The sequence below is a fragment of the Lepidochelys olivacea genome, assembly GCF_965140295.1.
Source record: "Lepidochelys olivacea isolate rLepOli2 genome assembly, chromosome: 7".
Lineage (NCBI taxonomy): Eukaryota > Metazoa > Chordata > Testudines > Cheloniidae > Lepidochelys > Lepidochelys olivacea.
Genome location: NC_140417.1, coordinates 88,991,797 through 89,018,645, shown reverse-complemented (window position 1 = coordinate 89,018,645; position 26,849 = coordinate 88,991,797). Strand labels below are relative to the sequence as shown.

General features: G+C 40.1%; 1 protein-coding gene across 1 annotated transcript in view; it reads right to left on the bottom strand.

Annotated features, from left to right (window-relative positions):
* The window catches only part of PCDH15 (protocadherin related 15), a 772,236-nt gene that overhangs the window by 106,899 nt on the left and 638,488 nt on the right, over positions 1–26,849 (bottom strand). Inside the window, exons 24-25 of the mRNA XM_084633606.1 lie at positions 17,185–17,294; positions 14,560–14,700 (exon numbers count right to left, since the gene is read on the bottom strand). Of these exons, the coding sequence (XP_084489732.1) occupies positions 14,560–14,700; positions 17,185–17,294 (251 nt within the window). The remainder of the gene's footprint in view (positions 1–14,559; positions 14,701–17,184; positions 17,295–26,849) is intronic.

Sequence of the window (26,849 nt, the reverse complement as noted above, 5' to 3'; positions counted from 1 at the left end):
GGTACCTAACTGCCTCTTTAGGCACCTGTTACTGACCTAGTTGACGTCCCCTTGTTGATCACCTACCACACTGCTGGGAGGGACCCAGCTTCTGAATTACACATGCACTTAACTTGCTGGAGGTGGGCACAGTTTAGGCACGGTTCCTGGCTTTGGGCCTTGAGGCACATGCTCAGATGCAGACTCATATTTGACACTCCCTTGGCAATGGGGACCCTCAATCCAATTGCGTAGGCCTTGTAACTAGTGCCATCTTCCCCAATCCTTCCCAGCAGCTCTTGTACATTCCCAAGAATCCCAAAAGAAGCGTGAGCCTTCTGGCTTACAGGGGCATGTGATAGTGAAAGCCAACTTTGCACAGAATTCTAAAACTCTTTATTCTTTACTTAATAGCATGAGAAACACAGAGTCTATACAAAATAAAAGGAGTACTTGTGGCACCTTAGAGACTAACCAATTTATTTGAGCATAAGGTTTCATGAGCTACAGCTCACTTCATTGGATGCATACTGTGGAAAGTGTAGACACAACAAGAGTGTGAATTTACACTCTTCAAATTTTCAAAGCATGAAAAAATAGCTCCTCCCACCCCACTCTCCTGCTGCTAATAGCTTATCTAAAGTGATCACTCTCCTTACAATGTGTATGATAATCAAGTTGGGCCATTTCCAGCACAAATCCAGGTTTTTTCACACACACCTGTCCCACCCCCCCAAACCCACTCTCCTGCTGGTAATAGCTTATCTAAAGTGACCACTCTCCTTACAATGTGTATGATAATCAAGGTGGGCCATTTCCAGCACAAATCCAGGGTTTAACAAGAACGTCTGGGGGCGGGGTAGGAAAAAACAAGGGGAAATAGGTTACCTTGCATAATGACTTAGCCACTCCCAGTCTCTATTCAAGCCTAAATTAATTGTATCAAATTTGCAAGGTAACCTATTTCCCCTTCTTTTTTCCTACCCCCCCCCCCCCCAGACGTTCTTGTTAAACCCTGGATTTGTGCTGGAAATGGCCCACCTTGATTATCATACACATTGTAAGGAGAGTGATCACTTTAGATAAGCTATTAGCAGCAGGAGAATGGGGTGGGAGGAGGTATTTTTTCATGCTTTGTGTGTATATAAAAGGATCTTCTACACTTTCCACAGTATGCATCCGATGAAGTGAGCTGTAGCTCACGAAACCTTATGCTCAAATAAATTGGTTAGTCTCTAAGCTGCCACAAGTACTCCTTTTCTTTTTGCGAATACAGACTAACAGGGCTGTTACTCTGAAACCTGTCATTATGCAATACAAAATAAAGGCACCTATATGCACCTCATGGCCTCAGGCTCCTCGCCAATCTAGAGCATTTTTTGGGCTTGGGCAAAAATTGCTGAATACCTTAGAGATCTTTCCCCTGCAGCTCATGACTTCTCTTTCAAAACATGGAGTCTTTCCAGCTCAGCTAGTTTTCTCTGACCTCGGCTGGTCCACAGTTAAGCAGGATTCCCCGCCTGAGAAAGTATGCCTGTCTCTTCCCCTCTCCCACTCAAAGCTTTCTTGTTCCTGTTTCAGTGAGTCTCTCAAGTTTACCTGTCCCCCTACCAACACCAACTGCTGGTGTTTTTTCACTCTCCACTTTTACTTGTTTCGGAGTAGCAGCCGTGTTAGTCTGTATTCGCAAAAAGAAAAGGAGTACTTGTGGCATCGATGAAGTGAGCTGTAGCTCACGAAAGCTTATGCTCAAATAAATTGGTTAGTCTCTAAGGTGCCACAAGTACTCCTTTTCTTTTCACTTTTTCTTGAATAGTCATTGGGCTAGAAAAAATGAGACTCACTTGATAGCCTGGTGGTTAGGGCATTCACCTGTGCTGGGAAGTGGAAGCAATGTTCTGAGAGAGAGAGAGAGAAGACCAGGAAAAACTGAAGCCTATTATTAACGTGAAAACACTGGTTAGCATACTATCAATCTGGTTTCTGCATAATACTCATCATTTTAGTAGCTGAGGACATTGGCATAGTATTGCTTTTTGAAGTGATAAGAACTTCTAAAATATGTTAGACTACATTCTGTATAAGACCAACCTACTGCTAAAAATAACTTAGGTAGTTGTCAACAGCTGACAAAACAGGAGCAAGGAGACATATCAAACATAACGTTTAACGAGGATGAAACTTCCCGAGGCCTTGTCTGCCAACTGTCCATGAAGGTTTTATTTTTAAACCATCTGTTTGCATCCATGACCATTTTAAGATAGACACCAGAACAGCCTTAAGGCTACCTCCGCTGAATCAGCCACAGAGGACTGTTAAACTTGGGCACCACATGTACAGTAGTGATAGCTCAAGATAAGATAAAGAATGACAACTATTGTCAGGAGCTGTACAGTAAGCAGATCTTCAGCATGACTCGAGGAGTCATGTGAACTGAGTTGGAAAAAAAAAAACAATCCTAATGTCAAATGCTAGAAACTGTGAATACTGGAAGAAATTAGACTAATCCCTCAGTCTACCTTTGTACTCTATGGAATTCATAATGTCCTTGTAATCCATAGCATTAAATGCTATCATAAGGTGAAGCCATAAGTTCTGGCTCTGTTGTTAGCCTCTCCTTAGCAAAGTGACATACCAGTGTTTCCTCAGTAGAGGATCGATTAACCACATATTGGGGAAGAGACAGACATACAAATACTTTGATTTTTAAAACTGGGACAGTTTAATTTGGAGATATATCACCCCTCTCTCCTTCATCTTCTTAATTCAATTTTTCTTTGGTCTTCCATCCTTACACAGCAATCTCTTTTTTATTCCCCTCTCTAGTTTTCCATACGTGCCTCTTCTTTCTGTATCTCATCATCATCTTTTTCTGTCCCTGTCTAACAATAAGGGAGAATTCACAGGACTCCATAAGGAAACTATTAATTGTTCTTATTTATTTGTACTGCAGTGGCCTGAGTCATGAATTAGGGTTCCACTATGCTAAACATTGTACAAACACATAATAAAAAGACCCTGCCCCAAAGAGATTACAATCTAAGTAAATAAAACTTCAAATCATCCATGATTCAACATCTCAATCTGCTGACTCCTCAGCCTTGCATCTCTAAGCTTTCAAATTCACTATCATCTGACACTATAATGACTTCTAATTTGAAATGTGCAATATCATGTGCAATATCATGTCATTGGACTCTTATAGTTATAGGAGTTACTGCAACTGGAAGAGTAACTATAGGAGTTTTGAACTGAACCCAAGAGAAGAATTTTACATTAATTAACATAATATTTTTAAAATAACTCAGTTTAACTCACTGTTTATAATGTTATCTTACTCCAAAGCAATATATCATTTTCTTTCCTCATTAGTTTATTGCTGGTTTTTGTTTGTTTGTTTGAAGATTATTAGGCCATCAATTTGTGCCACTCACTCTATGGGCAAATTTTAGTAATGTTTACATGTATAGTTATGTTTACATTTTAATTTTTGCCTAATGATATGATGTAAATTCACACTCTTGTTGTGTCTAGTTCAATCAACAACTAGATTACCACACAGTTGAGAACTCAGTATTTGACTTCTGAATTTTTCAAAATGCAGTATCATTTAATGGCAGAACAGTTCATCAATTTAGTGTTATTTAACTCCAGGATGGTTCATTCTTCCTGTGCCATTCTGGCTTCAGAGTGGCTCATCAATTCACTGTCACCAAACTCCAAAATGGTTCATCAATTTTGTGGTATCTAACAAGGGAACTTACATCAATTCAGCATCATCTAAAATCTGAATGGTACATTAATTCCATGTCACAGAATGGTTCATTCAAAGTCACCTATCTCCACAGTGGTTCATCATTTCAGTGTCATCTAGTTCCACAGTGGTTCATCGATTCAATGCCCTGGAACTCTAGAGTAGCATATAATCTAATTAAAACTCATCAAGAAAGAACACGATGACCAGAAAATAGAAAGATATACAACAGGTAAGTATAGAAATCAAATTTAGATGTCAAGGACTCTCCATTACAGGGAAGTATGTAACTTATTGGAGCATGATTACCTTGATATTTTTAGCATGTACTGAAAGTATCTATCCACTACATTATTTATCTATCCAGCACTTTCCACAATAGTTACCTATCCATCAAGAATGGAATGCAACAACTATATCATATGGTATGTATTATAAATTTTTTACACACATTTTCTTTCTCTCTCTCTCTCTCTAACACGTGTACGCACACGTACATACTTGTAGTGGTCTTCATTTTAAAAAGAACCTATTGTCCCACACATTTATTATCTGTGACCTTTCTACAAAGGATTTTGGGTGGTGGCGTCCCTACCCTCTTCTTTATTTGTTTTTATGGCTAGGCTGTTCAAAATATTGGAAAATATACCACAGAGAACAATATTGCATTTGTCAGAGGACGGACGACATAATCTAATTAGCATTTTCATTTACCATTTCTAAAATTCTGTGACATTATACAATGCTTTCTCTATAGAATACCATGGTAAATAGTGCACAAGAGGGTCAGTTACTGAATTTTTACTGTGTATGCTACATGAGGGTGCATATTGTACCTAATTAAATGACATGTTGCCTATATGTTACCTTTGCAAAAAAGGACAGACTCTCGTGAAAAGTAACTATGCAAGTGAAGATTTCTCTACCAAAAATGAGGACTGATTCTTAAACTGGAGCAGATGTCGAAGTAAATATAACATAGGTAGAAGAGCTAGTGCTCAAGGGACACACAGCGTCCCCTGGGGAAAAACTCACCTGTAAATTACAAAGGAAACAGAAGAAAGGAAGACAATGATTATAAAAATCCTTCAGCAAATGACAACATGGACTTAGGTATGTGTACATTACAGATAATTCTTAATGGAACCAAGGGGACCTCAAGTGTAGAGACTGGTAAAGTTGAGAATGGTTCTGAGTCAGTGTGATAGGGTTTTGGGACATTGCAAAAAGTAAAACCACAGGTAGAGTAACATTACTGCTGCATCATTTGCTAGCTGCAGAGATGGACTGTGAGAAACTATATAAAGCTCTCTGTTAATATGACTTCATGCAATCCAACCTTATGATATCACTTGTACAGAATGGAGTTTGGGGAAAAACGCAAATGCAATACATAGATGTGCAGGAACAATGTCAGCTCAGTAAGTTAGTTAACCCACAAATTAGCCAATATTTTAAACAAAGATTACAAAGAAACTATGGCCTAAAGAATATACTGCAATTGTTATCCTGTGAGTACTACAAGGGAAATGGGTGAGCAGCGACAAAGGAATTCTGGAAAAGAAAACAAACATGAGAGGTGAAAATCCTGGCTCCAGTTAAGTCAGTGCGAGTTCCCAAAAGCCAGAATTGTAACCCAAGAAGGAATGTGTTCCTAGAGTGGTGAAAAATAATTACTGCTTGAAATTCAGCCGTGTATATTTTAGCTAAGGTGAAGGGGGAAAATACTCTTGAAAAAATGTTGCGTATTGTTTAGATATACCAATACAATTTGGAACATATGTCAAAAATGGTGACAGTGGATTAGATACTGGAGTTTGATCTTTTCCAATTGATCAGTGGTGCAGGTACAAACATAACTTTAAGACCCAGGAAGAAAGGTAGTTTTGGGCATTAACTCAGTATTTTTGTATAATGTGTTGAGTGCACAAGGTAGGGACTCTGCCCATTCATAATCACCTCTGGGGGAAGCTTCTTATTCCTTCTATCTACTTTTATGGCCCTGATCATTGTACTATCTGAGCACTTCACAATCATTAGTGGATTTTCTCCTCCCAACACCCTGTAAGTTAGGGAAGTATTATCCTCATTTTATAGATGGGGACCTGAGGCACAAGATTAAGTAATTTAAGTGACATTAGACCATCCTTTCTATATAAGATTGTTACAAGATTTTTAAAAATATGTATTTATTTTGCTTAGTTGTAATGGAATTAGTTTCTATTAGATTTATTACTTGTGCTCTAAGTTAATGTATCATTGCACGGCCATGCTAATATTCAAAGCTAATGGCACCTAAAATTTCCCATATATATCTCAGGTTTAACAGTTTAAATAGATTGTGTGATACTTTCACTGTTGCGTAATATTTTATTGAGATTCAGTATGATGATATATGATGAAATGATTCATCACAGATTGATTAAGCACAATGGATTCAATTTGCTTCAATATTTCTCCCTTCTGGGGTTTCTTTTTTTCAATAATCAGAAGTAGAAAAAAAATCATGCCCTATTCTAGCTGTGTTAATCATTTCCCAGATGGATGGACACTGTAGCGTTTAATTACTTTTCACTGTATGCCAGCCCCGTTTTGTCTGCATCACCCTTTGGAAATGCCATGCTACAAACTGAAGCTTAGTTCAGCAGCCTTAAAAAAGTTATTACCCTGTTTAGTACACTTCTGCAAACTTCACTTTGAGTTTAACTTTCACTCTGTTTTTTTTATAAGAGGCTGTGATATCTGCACTGCCCTACTACGTCTTGAAGAACAGAGCTTTTTTAGGTCAGAACCAAAGATCATGGAAGTGCAGACCAGTTCACCAAGAGGGTTAGTTAAACATCACATTTTGAATTTGCATACTATTCTCCTATATTATCCACAGCCAAAGAACAATCATGTTAGCAGGAGAAACAACATTATTAAATACATTAAACTACAAAGGCTTGGAAAAAATCACACAGTTCCTTAATATAATTGGGGGGGGGGGCAGGAAAGAGAAAATTCAAGTTACTTTAAGGAACTCAGAGCTTTTCAGGCACATTTTAAAATTTTACAATTCCCAGGAAAAGTCACCAGTACAATGTTGATTGAGTCTGAAATACTTTGGGTTTAGAAAACTTATTGCAATGCAGAAGCTATTTGGTGGCAAAACTATTCCTGGGTTTTCCTGTTGAGTCTGAGATAAGTTTGATAAAGGGAGCTCCTTCAATATAAGCAGAAATTGTTACATGTAATTATCAAATTGTCTCTGTACTTCATTTGGAAATCTACAGTAGTGTTTCTGAATATTTGGTAGAACAATTTAAAGCAGAGGTGCAACATGGAGGGGGAACCCAACCCCCCATAGCCAGAGACAGCAGAGGCTGAAGCAGTAGCTAGAAGCCCAGCTGTGTGCTGGGGACAGACATGGCCCCATCCCTGAGGTCCTGAGTCTGGCTGCAGCTGCTGAGGGGACCACCAGTCCCCACACCATCCAAGCAACCAAGGCCTGAGATGTTCAGCACCAGGAATCATGGCCCTGGGGCTTCCCTTCCCCAGTGGCATAGGGAGCCAACCTTGCCCCCAACTCAGCCTCCCCCAAGGGAAAGGAAGCCCCATTGGAGTTCATAGAATCATAGAATATCAGGGTTGGAAGGGACCCCAGAAGGTCATCTAGTCCAACCCCCTGCTCGAAGCAGGACCAATTCCCAGTTAAATCATCCCAGCCAGGGCTTTGTCAAGCCTGACCTTAAAAACCTCTAAGGAAGGAGATTCTACCACCTCTCTAGGTAACGCATTCCAGTGTTTCACCACCCTCTTAGTGAAAAAGTTTTTCCTCATATCCAATCTAAACCTCCCCCACTGCAACTTGAGACCATTACTCCTCGTTCTGTCATCTGCTACCATTGAGAACAGTCTAGAGCCATCCTCTTTGGAACCCCCTTTCAGGTAGTTGAAAGCAGCTAACAAATCCCCCCTCATTCTTCTCTTCTGCAGGCTAAACAATCCCAGCTCCCTCAGCCTCTCCTCATAACTCATGTGTTCCAGTCCCCTAATCATTTTTGTTGCCCTTCGCTGGACTCTCTCCAATTTATCCACATCCTTCTTGTAGTGTGGGGCCCAAAACTGGACACAGTACTCCAGATGAGGCCTCACCAATGTCGAATAGAGGGGAACGATCACGTCCCTCGAACTGCTCGCTATGCCCCTACTTATACATCCCAAAATGCCATTGGCCTTCTTGGCAACAAGGGCACACTGCTGACTCATATCCAGCTTCTCGTCCACTTGTCACCCCTAGGTCCTTTTCCGCAGAACTGCTGCCTAGCCATTTGGTCCCTAGTTTGTAGCTGTGCATTGGGTTCTTCCGTCCTAAGTGCAGGACCCTGCACTTATCCTTATTGAACCTCATCAGATTTCTTTTGGCCCAATCCTCCAATTTGTCTAGGTCCTTCTGTATCCTATCCCTCCCCTCCAGCGTATCTACCACTCCTCCCAGTTTAGTATCATCCGCAAATTTGCTGAGAGTGCAATCCACACCATCCTCCAGATCATTTATGAAGATATTGAACAAAACCGGCCCCAGGACCGACCCTTGGAGCACTCCACTTGTTACCGGCTGCCAACTAGACATGGAGCCATTGATCACTACCCGTTGAGCCCGACCATCTAGCCAGCTTTCTACCCACCTTGTAGTGCATTCATCCAGCCCATACTTCCTTAACTTGCTGACAAGAATACTGTGGGAGACCGTGTCAAAAGCTTTGCTAAAGTCAAGAAACAATACATCCACTGCTTTCCCTTCATCCACAGAACCAGTAATCTCATCATAGAAGGCGATTAGATTAGTCAGGCATGACCTTCCCTTGGTGAATCCATGCTGGCTGTTCCTGATCACTTTCCTCTCATGCAAGTGCTTCAGGATTGATTCTTTGAGGACCTGCTCCATGATTTTTCCAGGGACTGAGGTGAGGTTGACTGGCCTGTAGTTCCCAGGATCCTCCTTCTTCCCTTTTTTAAAGATTGGCACTACATTAGCCTTTTTCCAGTCATCCGGGACTTCCCCGGTTCGCCACGAGTTTTCAAAGATAATAGCCAATGGCTCTGCAATCACAGCCGCCAATTCCTTCAGCACTCTCGGATGCAAGTCGTCCGGCCCCATGGACTTGTGCACATCCAGCTTTTCTAAATAGTCCCTAACTACCTCTATCTCCACAGAGGGCTGGCCATCTCTTCCCCATTTTGTGATGCCCAGCGCAGCAGTTGGGTGACCTCAGCCACCTGAGTTGGGTGGCTCAGGTCCTGATAGCCACCTGCCTCCTTCTTTAGCTCCACCAGGCAAGAGTCAATCACTTGGGCTCATTACCACTCCCAATGGCATGTATTTTCTTCTACTGTCAATATAATTTGATATTATTTAAAATGTATATACAAAATTGTTAACAAATCTGTACTTATAGGATGATTATTTAAGGAAGACAGGGCTTCCATGATAATCAATATGTGCTTCACTTTCAAATTCTTCCCCTCAGGCTTTCCTAGTGGCTATACACTGGAATCTCTTGATATGAAAATGACTTGAAATACACAAACTTTGGAATGGGGGAAAAGATCTATTTCATAGGCTTCAAATAAATCTTCTATTCTTGTTTCTCCCTCAGAAAGGCTCCTCACTGCAACAATCCTACATTCAGGGACTGACCAGGCTTCTTCCAGAATCAGTCACTGCTGCTCGCAGCATAAGCCGGAGAGTGTGCTGGAGACTGATGCAACATGTATTAGTGCTCAGAAGTGAAGGACTGAGCCTGTGTGACCACTATTTACTAAAAAAAAAGGAGGACTTGTGGCATCTTAGAGACTAACAAATTTATTTGAGCATGAGCTTTCGTGAGCTACAGCCACAAGTACTCCTTTTCTTTTTGCGGATACAGATTAACATGGCTGCTACTCTGAAACACTATTTACTAGTGATTTTTGTTGAATTCTTTGTATCTTCCATTTTAGTATCCATAAAGCTAATCTTCTGGTACACACTGTATCAATTAATATTTGTAAACGCTTTCCTCGTAGCTATACACTGTAATTTTCATACGTTATATGACACTGCTAAATGTAGAATCATTCATTTCTGTAGATCTAACTAGCAACAGTCCTAGCATAGAATGCATTTTGATTCAAACGTGTATTACATAAATTCCAAGTTGATCTGAGTGTAATAAAATTAGGTTAAAGGTGTTTTACACAGTAGGGATTTCTTATGCTAAATTATTACATACATGTTGGAATACAACTCCGTTTAAATATAGAACAGTTTTACCTCTTTTTATAGGGTTCCTTGAACTCTACACAGAACCTATGCCCTTTTCCACCCACTTCCATGTTTTGGTGGGGTTTTTTTTGTCGGGTGGTGGGCGGAAATAATCAAGCATTTTTTAAAAAAAGCAACAGAATTATAGCCTGCAGTGAGTGGTACCAAAAGCCTCAGACCTGAGTGTCATAAGTTACTTACTGATTGTTTTCAGAGTGGTAGCCGTGTTAGTCTGTGTCAGCAAAAAGAACTAGGAGTACTTGTGGCACCTTAGAGAGTAACAAATTTATTTGGGCATCATCTTTCATGGGCTAAAACCCACTTCATCATGGAGTGGAAAATACAGTAGGAAGGTTGCCAACTCTGTCCACATATCTATTCAAGGGACACCATCATAGGACCTAATCACATCAGCCACACCTTCAGGGGCTCGTTCACTTGCACATCTACCAATGTGATATATGCCATCATGTGCCAGCAATGCCCCTCTGCCATGTACATTGGTCAAACTGGACAGTCTCTATGCAAAAGAATAAATGGACACAAATCAGATGTTTTATAACAGAATTAACACATTCAAAACCCAGATGGAGAACACTTCAACATCCCTGGACACTCAGCTACAGACCTAAAAGTGGCAATTCTTCAACAAAAAGACTTCAAAAACAGACTCCAATGAGAAACTGCAGAACTGGAATTAATTTGCAAACTGGACACCATCAAATTAGGCCTGAATAAAGACCGGGAGTGGATGGGTCATTACACAAACTAAAAACTGTTTCCCCATGCTAATTTTTCCTCCTACTGTTACTCACACCTTCTTGTCAACTGTTTGAAATGGGACATCCTGATTACCACTATAAAAGTGACTTTTCCTCTGGTGATAATAGCCCACTGTAATCGATTTGTCTCATTAGCGTTGCTAAGGCAACTCCCATCTTTTCATGTTCTCTGAATTCAGAGAGCATGAAAAGATGGCATTGCCTTATATAGTATATAGATATATATATATACTATATCTATCTTCCTACTGTATTTTCCACTCCATGAATCTGATGAAGTGGGTTTTAGTCCACGAAAGCTTATGCCCAAATAAATTTGTTAGTCTCTAAGGTGCCACAAGTACTTCTCGTTCTTTTTACTGATGTGGTATTTTAGGGGCCCTCATGCAACATCACAGCAACTTTCTTGCATAAGATACGGGTAACTATACATGAGTGTTATTTGCAACAATGTTAACTGTAAATAGAAACATGCTTGGTCTGATTAACCTTGGGCACAGTTTCTGGCAGAAGAGCTGTAATATCTTTTATTGGACCATCTTCTGTTGGTGGGAGGTAGAAGCTTTCAAGTTTGCACAGAGCTCTTTTCCAAGTCTGGGAAACTAGCTCAAAGTGTCACTGCGAAACACAAGATTTGAACAGATTGTTTAGCTTAAGTGGCTAACACCTATTTCAATGGACCATTCAAGGTCAAGTGACCCATTGACACCCTTCCAGTCACAGGGAGAAAAGAAAGGACAACAGGTAAGCATCTTGAGAGGGGGTTGTTAGTGGATTACAGATTGTTTTAACAAGCCGTAAAAACAGTGTCTCTATTCAATCCATGATTTTTAGTGTCTAGCAAAGTTATGAATTTAATCTCCCAGGCTCATCTTTTGAAGATGTTGTGCTGGTTTCCTTTGAGGATGAAGACTGATTGGTCAGACATAGAGTAATTGCTTTGTGAAAAGTGTTCACCAACAGATGATATCGTGTTTTTATCTTTTATTAGAGTGTAGTGATTATCTGGTTTCACCCACATAGTTGCTAGTGGGGCATTTAGTACACTGGATGAGGTACACCACATGTTGTGATAGGCATGTGTAGGCCCATGGATCTTGAAAGGTGTATTGTGGGGGGTGGTGATCACTGTAGCAGAGGAGACATGTCTGCTGGTTTTGCATCTGTTGTTCTGGCAGGGTCTCGTGCTGCTTTGAGTTGGTGTGTCGTGATCTGTGGAGAGCTTGCTTCTGATGATGAGCTTTGAGTTAGTTTCCCAGAACTGAAGACGAGCTCTGTATAAGCTTGAAAGCTTGTCTCTCTCACCAACAGAAATCGGTCCAATAAAAGATATTACCTCACCAACCTTGTCTCATCAATTTATTCTTATTTACAAGGTTATTACCCAATGGTATATCCTTTGTTATTTTCACAAGGCCTTTTAAAATCCCTTATGGTCTGGCCCACGATTACAGCACTTTAGATAGGCAAAGATTTATATATTCTTCTACATTGAAATGTGTTTGATGTGTAATTTCAATTTTATAATATGAATACAAAGTTGAACAAATTAACATTAACATTTACTTAAAACACAAAACAATGTACAATCATTACAGTAAGTTTGATCACATCTTGAGGATAACCTATAACACTTGCCAACTTTTTTTTTTTTTTTAAGACCAGCACTTTTGTGTAGAAAATACTACCTGTCATGATTTTTCAGATCCAGTGTCAATTTTGATCCTAAAAAGATGGAAGGCTAGATTTCCCCTCTGCATTATGGCTAGTGTGAACTGAATCACTGGCTTACCTAGCTATAGGAAGATCTTCCTAGTGTAGAAGCATGATAGTGCCTCCTATGTCACCATCCCTGTGGTTTGGGCAGGGGGCATGGCTGGGGAAAAGGAAGGTGCCCCATACCTCAGTGATTCCCACCTACCATAACAGACCTTGGTGTTCTAAACTGTGCTAAGGGCTAGCCAGGTGCAGAGCAGTCACAGGACCAAGGGATCACAATGGATTTTTAAGGCCAGCTCTAAGCCAAGAGGAAAGTCCAGAAATAAAAATCACAGAATAACTGTTATATTGGTATAACATAACCACATCCACAGCAGACCATGCCCTGGAGCCAAGGTTCACTTCAGACATGACAGCAGAACATATTACACAGTGAAACTTGCCTATTATGAGTAACTAGGGAACTGAAATAAATCAGTTCCTTCCGGTAAGTAGTCTTCTAACAAAGCAGTAGCAGGACTGCTCTCAGTGAGCTGATTCCCTGTAGCCCCATGCCTTGCATCGCTATTTACTTCAGCGCAAAATGGATGTAAACTGCTTTCATTTTGATTTAGTAGCATTGTACCTCAACTTTGCATTCAGTTTGTATCAATTTAAATGACTATGCAAGTTGTCAGGCAATGGAGAATCAGGCCCAATATCTTTGAGGACACTTCAAATATACTTTGGATGATCTCTTAAGACAGGAAGCTGTCTAGTACTGGCATAGTTTGCACATTCTTCATTGTACATATGAATGTGTGTGTGTGTGCAAGGGCATAAATATCTGTGCCACATTAAACTACAAGTATTACTTGGTATGTTTGCCCATTTAAATCATCACGTTGACATGTTCAGAAAGTAGCATGAAAAGAAAAGAGAACATCCCAAATATTTGCAAAGGTTTTTCTCAGCCATAAAGAAAAACAGAGCCTGTACATAGCACACATTGCCTGCCTCCTCATAATAGTGGAAAGTCCAGCAAACTATTCTTTTGTTTTTGCCCATTAAGTTTAGTTAATTGTGGTGAAGGAAGAAGAATGTGACAAGTTAAACTATCATAAGCTTTAATCATTTAAATCATTTACCAGTTAACACAACTTCTCTTATGCAATGTTATTATTATGAGCATTTAGAAGTTCCTAGCAAAGTTCTTATTTTTCAGAACTATATTTCTCAAAACCCTACCAAAATAAAGAGCATACTGTAAGGGTGTTCTCAATCGGTGTACAGAATAGGTGCTATTAAAAAAAAAAAAAGGGACCATGAAATTTGCTAACTGATTATTGGGTGTTGTTTACCAGTTATATTTACCATTTCCAGTAGGAGACATGTCGTTTTGGATAGATTATGATTCATATTTTTGGAGTAAAAATAATATTATTGGTGTTAATTTTTTTTACCTGATTGATATTAAAAAATTGGCTCCACTTTGAAGTTTCACCTAGAGATAAGTTTACAAGTTGCATCAGAGAACTTTAGAACCCACCAATCTCCTCTGCAAACAAGTATCAGCCCTGCAGAAATGGTGAGTTGTGTGTATTTGGGTTGTATATTTTATCTGAAAAAAATATTCTTAAACTTTGCTTTAGAGAGGTTTTGATGGGTTTTATGTTTCAATTAAAAGGAGAAACTGAATTAATATTCAGTATAATTACAACTCTCGGAGGCCTGTTTTCCTGTGGATAATGAAAGTTACAAATGTATATCATGGATATAATGAGTAATTAGGCATTATTATCTCTTCCATGGATCCCATTCCTAGGAAAAGACACTACTAGGGAGGCTTTAATACATATTTTATGATTTACTTGGTATCACTATCTACATACATCGTGAAAATAAAGCAACACAAAATTATTATATAACTGGTTAGAGTGATTGTTTATCAATACCCTGCAAGATGAAGTTACACAGTAACATTATTTATTCTCAAAACGTAGTTTTATTACATTAAATATGTTTATATTTTTGAAAATACATGAAATACAACTTACTTTTGGAAGGGACACGTAGATTGGATCGAACCACTTGTAGTGAGTCTGCTTGTACCCGAAGTTCATAGCTTTTCACACTTTCATAGTCAAGAGGCTTTTTAATGAAGATAACACCCGTTCTGTTATTAATGTCAAACACATCTGGAATCCAGCAAAAAACAAACAAACAAGTAACTTTCTAAAACCTGTAGATACTAATAGGATGTTTCCTCAAAATCTTTAAGATTACGTGTTTCCATTCTTGTAAAGACATTATTCATTCCTGTCTCCTACTACATGGGGTTGAGGGATCGAAGCCTTCACCACCCTAAGGCCTCCATAGTCCATCTCCCCAGCTGCATTTGTTATTGTTCTCATGAAAAGGGCAAACTGCTGATGTGGGTACTGGAATCTGGTTCTGGAACAACAAACTTCAGGGCAAGCTGAAAAAACTATCTGGATATATAAACTATTCCCACAGCTGGGAGAAGGTTAACGCCAGTCTACAGTATATTAAAACAAATCAGACTTCTCTGTAAGTAGCTCAGTATCGGTACCACCAATTCAACCTACAGCTCTGTTGATAGCCATGACTTGCAGACTTGACATTCATAGTTGTCACTCTAGAAGGCCCAGGGCACAGAACGGAAATAGAAAAGGTCTTAACATGTGCATTTAAGTCGGCATGTAATTTTTGTTTGTAGATTATTGGCAAGTCAGAAGAAGAGAAGTGGATTCAGCTATGGCAAGGGAATAGCCCACAAGTGACAGATTAGCTGCTGGGCCAGCGGGGCCCGTCCCCAGGGGCCATGGCCAATTGGGGGGCCTTGGAAAAATGGGTGCCCATGCAGCACTCCTGCTGAGGAACAGGGTCAGGTCACGGGGGCTTGCTGCACTCCGCCTGCCTGGAGCTCCTGCTGGGGAGTGGGCAAAGCCCCCATGAGCTGACCCTGCTTCCTGGCAGGAGTGTCGGGCGAGGTGAGCCGGGGGGGAGGAATGCAAGCTTCCACGCCCCAATTCCATTTCCTCGGCAGGAGCGTGGGGAGAGGGAGTGCAGGCAGAAGTGGTGGGGAGGGACCCTCACTTGTTCTGGCCCAGGGCCTGACAAACCCCAAATCCGCCTTTGTCCACAACAAGAAGTGAAGCAGTCATCTGGCTAATCTGAAAGAAACTGGAACTGACTCAAGTTATGGCAAATCTTTTTGCAAGCTTCTCTACTGCAGCCAAGTAACACAAGTCTAATATTTCATTACATGAAAATATATCCTAGTTGAGTTGATCAAGTGTGTTCCTTTTTCAGCAGTGGGGTGCTGGGTGATATGGAATGCTGGGTGATAAGGCAGGGATATGTTATCCCTGACAGAGAGGTTTTATCAGTGTGCAAGAAGAGGGCTGAACTTCCTCAGGGGCATATAAATCTCCCATCATCACTTCCATTCCAACCATGATCATGACATGACTACAACACTACACTATATATACACTTTCATCCCAGCCATGAGATAGGTCAGAAGCAATTCTATTTGAACACTGTGCAGTTGGGGTTCTGCACCATTTTATTGGCAGAGCTGGCCAGAAGATAGTTCTGAGGACCAGCTGCTCTATGTGGCAGACCTCAAGATTACCTGTCAGAAAATCCACTGTATGTGAATACTTGAGGGTCACTAACATTAAATCCCATTCAATGTCTTACATCTGCTCCCAGGAGAGGAAGCACAGTATGAAGCCACAGCCAGGTCACCTGTGGCAGAATGACCAACAGTGAGACATACTGGCAGGATGAATAGGGGTGCCAGAGAGCAGTTTAGAGAGACAAGGTAATAGAAAAATATTACCCCACCCATCTTGTCTCTCTAATATCCAGTGATGGCCACAACTACACTGCATACAGCAGGAACCAGTTTGGTAGACTAGCCGTTTTCATGGACAACCAAAAGACAGTAGCATTGCAACTGGATTTTGTTGTGAATTTAGGATCATCAATGAACTTACACTATTCCTTCCTGTACCTTCTGTTCAGCCACAAGCCCATTCACCTAGGGGGACGATGCCTTGAACATACTGCACGGAGATTTTTCAAGTGAGATTTCTTCATGAAGGGGATTATTATGTGGCTCTATGATATTTTTCAAGTGTTCATGATACAATATACGATAATCAATACAAATCACATTGCAGGGGTAGTGAGCATCCCAATTATACAAAGGATAGATTTAGGCTGATTCCATTTAAAGCACACTCAAAAGCACATTATATATATTTTAATGACACAACTGAAGAATCTAATATCAATTGGCATGTATGTTTGTTTGGTTCTCCATACAAACAACTTCTGACATTTTAGCTAGAGTACTTACTCTTACTGAGCTGTAGAAAATCTCTCTTACATTTTAAGGAGCAAACTCTGCTTCCCTTTCCTCAGCCCTAAAGGGCATCAATTCAGTTCTGCTGCATAGGCAGGGTGCAGCAGGTTTATGAAAGCAGGGTAATGGCAGCAGGAGCTCCTACTTGGGCTTGGCTTGGGTGAGGCAGGATTTAGCACTGGCTGTTTTATTTATATATACACACCACTTCCTGAAATTGTTTACATTTAATGAATGTACCATACAGCATAATCTGCAACTTTATTGAGATACTCTTACTTACCATCTTCATTTCCTGAAACAATTGAATATACAATAGTCTGATTCAAGGCAGCAGCAGTTACGACAGCAATCAGAGTTCCTTTGGGTGCACCTTCACTCACTGGTGGGGGTCTGCAGAATCAGATTGACACATTTATTCTCTATATTAGCATTTCTCCCCAACTATTAGGTTGCCACAGCAGGATGACAATTGAGGACCTGATTAACATGGCAGAGTGTAATCCTTGCAGCAGTATTGACTGTCTACTGGAAATTAAGATAGCTAACATATGAAATATGACAATGTGAGGATATAACACATCCTCAAGGTATAACAAAGAGAAAAATAGGGGATAAAGATAGCAGGAGCTAATAATACTCACCACCTGGAAGAAATCAACCAATAGTTATCACCAAAAAAGGCACTTTATAGAGAGATGCTCTGCTAAATGAAAATGACCCCTGCTAGAAATACATGTGGGGAAAGGTTCCTATATTAGTAACTTTATAAAAATCAAGATGCTTTTCAGGAAATCCACTGCTTCCTGCATTTAGACCTCAATTCAGCAAAGCATTTAAGCATGCACATAAGCTCATGAGTAATCCTAGTGAAGTCAGTGGAAAAGGTCACACAATTAAAGTTATACATGTGAAAACTATCTCCCCTTCCACATCCACAAATTCATAGATTCCAAGGCAAGAAAGGACCATTGTGATCACATAATCTGACCTCCTATATAACACAGGCCATAGAACGTCCTCAAAATAATTACTAGAGCAATTCTTTTAGAAAAAATATCCTATCTTGATTTAAAAATTGTCAATGATGGAGAGACCACAACATCCCTTAGTAAGTTATTCCAATGGTTAATTACCCTCACAGTTAAAGTTTTAGACTTTATTTCCAGTCTGAATTTGTCTAGTTTCAACTTCCAGACATTGGATTGTGTTATACCTTTCTCTGCTAGATAGAAGAGCTCATAACTACATATATGTTCCTCACATAGATACTTATTTAAAGTTAGGCACATAAATAAAAGTGGACATTCAGCAACATTTCACTGGGATCTGTAGATGCTCAGCACCTCTGAAAATTAGGATGCCTTTATTTAGAAGCCTAACTTTAGGGACCCAGGTTTGAAAATTCTGGCTGTGGTCTACAATTACTACAACACTAATTTCAGATGATATTTTTTCAAAAATTTGATTTCAGAATCATCTTAGAAGTTTTAGCCCACACCATGTTTTCTATTCAAAGCTATAGAAGGATTGAAAATTGCATTCTTTAATTGCATCCCTGTTTGCAACCTTAACTACTGAAACCTGACCATCACTTAACAATTATATACTGGGATGCCAACAATTTAACCTGGGCTTCTGACTTACAGTATGCATTTTTCATATAAGATGGGATGTTTGCTAGAATTACAAAGACACATACACACAGAACATGGTTCCAGTCCTTCTACAGGAAGTGTGCTATCCACTATAGAAATTAAAGTCATTATAACTATCTGTTTTACTAAACCACTAAAGCTAGATCTGCACAATTATTATGAATGTACATTTTTAGATTGGTCTTAGTGACATGGAAAAAGACAATCAAACCAATTTTCATGCAGTTTAAAATTCAGTTTATTTATTGTGTTCATCAGTGTAGGATAGTGATGAAATTAAAATCTATTTTATGTTACATTAGACTCCTTGGCAATACTCTTTCTTCAAAATGCACACAATTGAAATCTGTGAAAAATACAAGATTTCTTATCTAAAAAACCTACACTTGGTCCCAACTCGGTTTTAGTACTTTAACCACCACCCTTGGCCCCTCCTCCCAAGAAACAACAAGAGAGACACAATCTCATAACTTCCATTCTGACATTGCTGAATTCAATGGATTGACAAATCAATACCAATTAGGAAGCTGCTTTTGTTTTCAATATGAGAGAATTTGAAGGAAGTGGAGATAGAACCATGGGAATTCACGTTCTTTGTAACCTTCCAGTAATTGCACCTCATTGATTTCATTTCCCTGATTTAACTAAGGCGATCAGGTGCAAAGAGCAATACATCAGTTCAATTAGAACATACAGTGGGTCTCTTAAGAACCTTTTGCTGAACTACGGATAAGTGAATTGGTAAAGGACAGAAGAACTCAGATGATAAAATACTGTTCTTTGCCCTGTACTTCAGCTATAATACCCCGTCTTTAGAGATAAATACATTGTTTTCCATTTTTAAGATTAAAATGTACAGTAGAAGCATTGTTTTCCCTTGGGAAATAAATTCAGTGTGAAATTAATTTGGCAGTAGGGAGAGGCATCTTTATTCACTAGTTTAAAATTATTTAGAAAAAAAGGGACAATTATGTATTTGCAAGTTAAGACACAACAGTAGTTATGTTTCATGATCCTGTCTAACCCACCTGGTCTGCAATTTATAATACAAATACAATATTAGAAGGGGAAGAACAGTCATGTGGCTAAAGCACATGATGAAGATTCAGATTAAATGGCTTTGAGGATATGGGTCTTCATGTCTCTGTGCCTCAGGTTTTCCATCTGCAAATGAAAACCTTACCTACCTACCTAACAACAATGTTGTTTGTCTTCATCCATCACATTAATATTTGTAAAGTGCTTTGAGATACTTGGCGGGAATGGACTACGTAAGTGCAAAGGGCTGTATGCATAAAAGTATAAACAAACAAACTCAGGGGTTTTTCCCCCCTAAATTTGAATTGAGTGGTCAAAAATTATTCTAAATTAAGAGAATTAAGTTCTTTGTTCATCTACACAACACGTATGGCATTGCCAACAACAACATGAGAATTCTAAAGCACCTGTCTCTCAACCCAGAAAGGACATCTACTGGTATATACTATATATCTATATATCATTTTCCTAAATACATTATTTGAAATATTCCACTGTCTCCTAGTGTTACGTACCCATATATCCAGATACACACAAAGAACGACACATGTAATGGTTGTAGTCATAAACATAAGTCATAAACTTAGTGATAAACTCCTTATATACCATAAGAGTTTTAGTATAACTGCATTTATCACATACGTCAGCCACGTTACCTGCAATCTAATCTTTCTAAGTGCCACCAATACTTCTTTCTGGGATTTATTCTGACAATATAAAACACTCAGACTGCTTTGAACAACTGCCATTTAAATAAGGCAAAACAAAAATCTGCTTCATTCACAGTAAACAGAATTTTTCCTGAAAATTACCCTCTTCTGAGGTGCAAGCTGGGTAATATAGTATTAGTTATAATGCTTCTCTACCTCCAAAGTCTGTGTAGCTGTATTCATGAAGCTAGATCTTTTACACAGTTAAAATGTTTTGTGCCACTGTGACTGGGTCACTTCTGGGCTCAGGACAATTCTCTACCAGGTCCTCACTCACATGTAAAGAAACAAAAGGTCTATTACTAAGCTGCCATCCCCTTAGGCTGGATAACACCTGCAACAGAGTTACTCAGCACCAGCAGATAAGGCAGGGGGGCAGAGGGATAGCTCAGTGGTTTGAGCATTGGCCTGCTAAACCCAGGGTTGTGAGTTCAGTCCTAGAGGGGGCCATTTATGGATCTGGGGCAAAAATTGGGGATTGGTCCTGCTTTAAGCAGGGGGTTGGACTGAAGTCCCTTCCAACCCTGATATTCTATGAAGTTACTGGTGACAAATTACACTATTGTCCCGCATCAGGCCTACCTTCCTTTGGGGAAGCTCTGGCAGGCAGCTGGATCTCAAGCCATTTCTCTCTCTCTCAGCCAGAGAAATGAAGACCTGATCTCCTTCCTGGTCAGCCCAAATGAGCTGTGCTCACCCCTTTTTAACACCTCCCGCCAAGTCTGGCACCTGTTTTAAGTTTAGCAGGGCGAAGCTGGTAGAGCCCACAGTAGCTCACTAACCCCTTCATAGCCACTCTATATCACAAAGCAACCTTAAAAGCCAGTTTAATTGGCAAGTACAGATTTCTACTTGGGAAATCCTTCCCTTGCCAGGGAAGTGGAAGAATTCCACTGATAGTGTATGGTCAATGATATAGTCTGTGATGGTGCCAGACCAGGTGCCAGTTTATGGCAAGGCCCCTAATCCTCAGTGAACACCAACAACCAGGCAATTTGGTTTACCCATGTGTTAGCATTGCTAAAGTAGATGGTAAGTTGGTAGAAATATCTTTAGTATTTAGACCTGATGAAATGTTTGTATGATGCTGCATGCAATGATCTCACTTATAACTTTACATCAGGGCTACAGATGTTATATTAAGTAAAAAGAAAAGGAGGACATGTGGCACCTGAGAGACTAACCAATTTATTTGAGCATAAGCTTTCGTGAGCTACAGCTCACTTCATCGGATGCAATAGCTCACGAAAGCTTATGCTCAAATAAATTTGTTAGTCTCTCAGGTGCCACAAGTACTCCTGTTCTTTTTTCTTTTTGCGAATACAGATTAACACGGTTGCTACTCCAAAACCTGTTATATTAAGTGTTTACATTGTAAACCTCTGCAACTGTGGAACTTATCAAACAGGAGAAAAGCCTTCTCTAATGCAAATGCTGGCTACCTACAGAAGATGTTAGGTCTTGCCAAAGGAGAAGGCCTTTGAGACCAAATGAATCATTGTGAGACATCAAAGAATAGAAACTTTGTTAATTGCATGGGTGGCCTGTGAATTGCCAGCTGGAGGAGGCTAGCCTCCAGACCCGTCCCTGCCCCTGCCCCTTCTGCCCCCCCAGCCCTGCAACGTGGGAAGGTGGGCAGTGCATGGCCCCAGCCTCCCCAGCTACGGAGCATGGGAGGCCGCAGCCCGCCCAGCCCCGGAGCACAGGAGGATGGGCGGTCACAGCCTTCCAGCTCCAGAGTGCTGGGAAGGTGGGTGGCACATGGCCCCAGGCTCCGCAGGCCCAACTAGAGAGCTGGAGGACTGGCCTCGGAGCTGCACGCAGAGAGCAGTGCTAAGCAGGAGGCGGGGCCATGGCTGGCTGTTTGGGGAGGCACAGCCACCCCCACCCTATGCAACCCACCTCCCATGGTTAATTGCATTCCTCACTGCTTCCAGGAAGAGGAGACCTGTGCCTGAACTCATTCCATAAGCTTGGACTCTGGGAAGAAGGGCATAAAAATCCCTGACGAGGAGAAACTAGGGTATTTCCCCTGCTTGGACTCTAAAGCAACAAGAATCACTAAGCATAAGCAAAAGACCCCCAGCTGTTTTGTCTGGGTTATCCCTAACAGACATATAAAGCTTGCACATTATAGCAGTACTATCATCTTTTGGAACCTAAGACAATCTCATTTGTGTGTGTATGTTTACCTGCTTTAGCCTTGTAAACAACTCCAATTTATTTTTCCTAGTTAATAAATCTTTAGATAATTTGTTATAGATTGGCTACAAGTGTTGTCTTTGGTTTGAGTTCTGCAATACAGTTGACATGGGGTAAGTCACCGGCCCTTTGGGACTAAGAGTAACCTGAATATTGCTGTGATTTTTGGTGTAAAGGACAATCTATCACAAAGAGAAGCTTGCCTCGTTGGCAAAGATAGTCTCCCAGGGCAGTGGTTCTCAAAGCCGGTCCGCCACTTGTTCAGGGAAAGCCCCTGGCACACTGGACCGGTTTGTTTACCTGCCGCGTCTGCAGGTTCGGCCGATCGCGGCTCCCACTGGCGGTGGTTCGCCGCTCCAGGCCAATGGGGGCTGCAGGAAGCGGTGCGGGCCAAGCAACGTGCTGGCCGCCCTTCCCGCAGCCCCTATTTTCCTCAATCCCGTATTTTGCCTTTTCTCTCTTTCTCTGTGGTAGATTGTCTAGGAGGACGCTAGGCCTGTTTTTCAATTTGTCTGCCACCTAATGCACTGAGAATTTACCATGAAATTCTTCTATCCAGAAGAGCATGGGCATAAGATTTGATCAAGGATTAAGCTGAAGAGCAGCAGAACCAAAAATAAATTGAAAATTACACGTAACACTAAAGTGCAATAATAAGCTGTGTGCATATTTTGTATTGTACAATGGATTTTTAGCCTTCTGTACTTTGTTGTTTTGTGTTGGTTTAAAAATGTCTAATTATCTATCTCAGAAATAAACATTTAAATTTACAGAGTTTTTTAAATCACTCCTACATAATGAAGGTAACATCTTTAGCCTGACCAGTTTAAAATGTCTTTAACAGAAAGTTAACCTGTCCCATTCCTATCACTCTCAGATGGATCCTACATTCTCTTCCATTGCTACTTTTAACTGTCAGCTATATTTTAGTTTATATTACTCCCTCTTTATATGCAATATGCGCTTCATGCTTTCATGTATTGTGCCCATCTCTACAAAACATCTTGTCTATTCTGCTTTCACAGAAAATTGTTTTATAATGCTTTCATGGAAGAGATTATTTAAAACATAAACTGTCTTGCATTAATGTAGTCTTCTGTTGGAAGATCCATTCTGTACAAACCATCACAGTGCCTCAACTAAGATAAGCCAACCCACAATGTATCGTCTTAAGCAAAATATATATATTTTTTAATTGTCAGCTGGAAAAAAGGTTTCCAAACACAAACAGTGAACTTCTTGACTGTGCATTTGGATTTTTAAAATCTGCAAAAGCTGCAGAAGGTTTTATATATTCTGACTGCAGTAGTAAAAGAGAAATAAATAAAAGTCAGGCAGTAAAAGTAGTAATTGTTGCTGTTTAGCTTCCTTCCATCTACATTTAGACTGCTCATTCAGTTCTGCAGACATAACTTTGTTAATTGAAAAAAAGAAGAAGAAAAAAAAGAAGGGGATTATAATTAAATTTTAGAGAAAAATTATATCAAGTTTTTAAGCTTTCATCTTCCAGCACATGCAACTCAGAGTTTAAGGCCAGAAGTGACCAACAGATCATATAACATGACCTCCCATATATCACAGGCCACCCCCACCCCCACCCAGCAACTACTCATGAATTCCCACTAATGAAATTAGACCAAAGTATTACAACTCTCAGGAGCCTAAAATCAGTGTTTCCCAACCAGCGTGCCATCAGGAATTTTGAAAAAATCACTCGTGAAGAAAAAAAGCAGCTCATTTATTTAAATTAGTGTCAGAACCAAATTCCATTTTTTGCTGTGGCTCATCATGTGTACATGCATGAGATCACAAGATGTAATTTTGGTGTCCAGAGGTGAGGGTGCACCACACAAATCTTTTATTGGAGTGTGCCTTAGACTGCAAAAAGGTTGAGAAGCAGCAGCCTAAACTATTATGTGCCACAGTCAGAGAACAGGAGGGACCAAGATGCACTAATGCCTGAGGCCCCTGCAATGGCAGGGAACTGATTAAGTGAGATATACCCGGATAATCCTGGGAACTGACTGGGACGCTATACTGCAAGAGGAAGGCAAACCTCCACAAAGGTCAGTGCCAATCTGCTTTTTGGGAAAATTCCTTCCTGACCCCACACTTGGGGTCAGTTAAACCCTGAGCATGTGAGCAATAACCATCCAGGTAGGCATGTGAGAGAAAGAATGCTTGGTGCCACCTCAGAGCACTGGCCAAATCTGTCCAGTGTCCCATCTCCAGCCATGGCCATCTCTGATGCTTCAGAGGAAGTAGACCAAAACCACCCTTGAGCCAGAATATGTTGGAAGACCTCACATACACACTTCCTGACCTCTGCAGTCACCGACTGAAATCTCATGCTTCAGGGCTTCAGCAACGTAAGAAAAACTTATGGAGACTCTCACAGTTTCTGAAACCTGCCCCATATCATCACAAGCAATCCTGTCATATAATCCCACTCCACTTCTCTCTTAAAACCAATTAAATTGTTTGTCCCACAACTCCTATTGGGAGGCTGTTCCAGAACCTCACTCCTCTGATGGTTAGCAACATTCTTCTAATTTCCATCCTGAATTTGTTCATGGCAAATTTATATACTTTGTTCTTGTGCCAACGTTGACCTTTAGATTAAATAACACTTCACCTTCCCTGCTGTTTACCTCCCTTAAGTATTTATAGAAAGCAATCATCCCTTCTCAGCCTTCTTTTTGATAAGCTGAATAAGCCAAGCTGATCACATAAGAAAGGTTCTTCATTCCTCAGTCATAGTAGCTCTGTTCTGTACCTGTTCCAGTTTGAATTTAACTTTCTTGAACATGAATGACCAGAATTGTATACAATTCTTACCAATGCCTCGTGCAACGACATTAATTGTCAGCCTGTGATCAACCAAAACTCCCAGATATCTCTTCTCTAACACTTCCAGTTGATGAGCTCCCAGCTTGTAGCAGAAATTCTCATCATTAGACCCTACGTGCATGATCTCCCAATTTGTACTATTGAATTTCATCCTATTTCTGTTATTCAAGTCTTCAACATTATCCTGATCTTCCTGTGCAATATGCCAATCCTCTTCTGTATTGATGATGGCTCCCAACTTTGTATGATCAGCAAATTTCATTTCATTTCATTTCTACTTTTTATGCCATGATTATTAATAAAAATAATGAATGATTGGTCCCAAGACGGATCCTTGAGGAATTCCACTAGTAACCACCCTTCACTCTTAGAGTTCACCTTTCAGCACAATCTTCCTTATTCTCTTTTTATTTATATTACTAAAAAAATTCTGGTTATTTTAATTTTTTTGCCAAGAGTTAATCCAGCTTGATTTTTGGCAATCCTCACTTTATTCCTATATTTTGTAACCTACAATATTCAGCTTTCTTGCTGATGAATCCCTTTTCCCATCCCTACAGGCTCTCTGCTTACTCTTAATAATCATTTATTCATCCAGTTGCATTCGGAACCATCCCCTACACATTGTTTCCCCTTGCTTGGAATACACAAAACAAATAGATTTTTGTATAGTTGATTTAAGAAATTCCAAGTTTCCCCACGTTTAAGTCTAAACTCTTCAGTTCAATTGACTTCTTTAATTCATTCCCTTAACTTCCCAAAGTCTGATCTTTTGAAATGATAATAAACATAGCTGACAAATTGGTTTGGATTATCCTTCCATTTAATTTAAACTGAAACAATTACAGATTGCTTAATCCAGGGCTATCTCCTATGACCATGGTGTCCTCACTATTTACCAAAACTAAGTCTAAAATTGTAAAAAGAACAGGAGTAATTGTGGCACCTTAGAGACCAACAAATTTATTTGACCATAAGCTTTTGTGGGCTACAGCCCACTTCATCAGATGCATGCAGTGGAAAATACAGTAGGACAATTTTATATACACAGAGAACATGAAATAATGGGTGTTACAATGCACACTATAACAAGAGCGATCAGTTAAGGTGAGCTATTACCAGCAGGATTAAAAAAAAACCTTCTATAGTGAACATCAAGATGGGCCATTTCCAGCAGTTGACAAGAACGTGTGGGGAACAGTAGGGGGGAAAATAAACATGGGGAAATAGTTTTACTTTGTGTAATGACACATCCACTCCCAGTCTTTATTCAAGCCTAAGTTAATTGTATCCAGTTTGCAAATTAATTCCAATTCAGCAATCTCTCATTGGAGTCTGTTTCTCAAGGTTTTTTGTTTTAATATTGTGACTTTTAGGTCTGTAATCGAGTGACCAGAGAGATTGAAGTGTTCTCCGACTGCTTTTTGAATGTTACAGACAGCCCCCCAACCTGAAGCAAATACTCACCAGCAACCACACAACAGAACCAC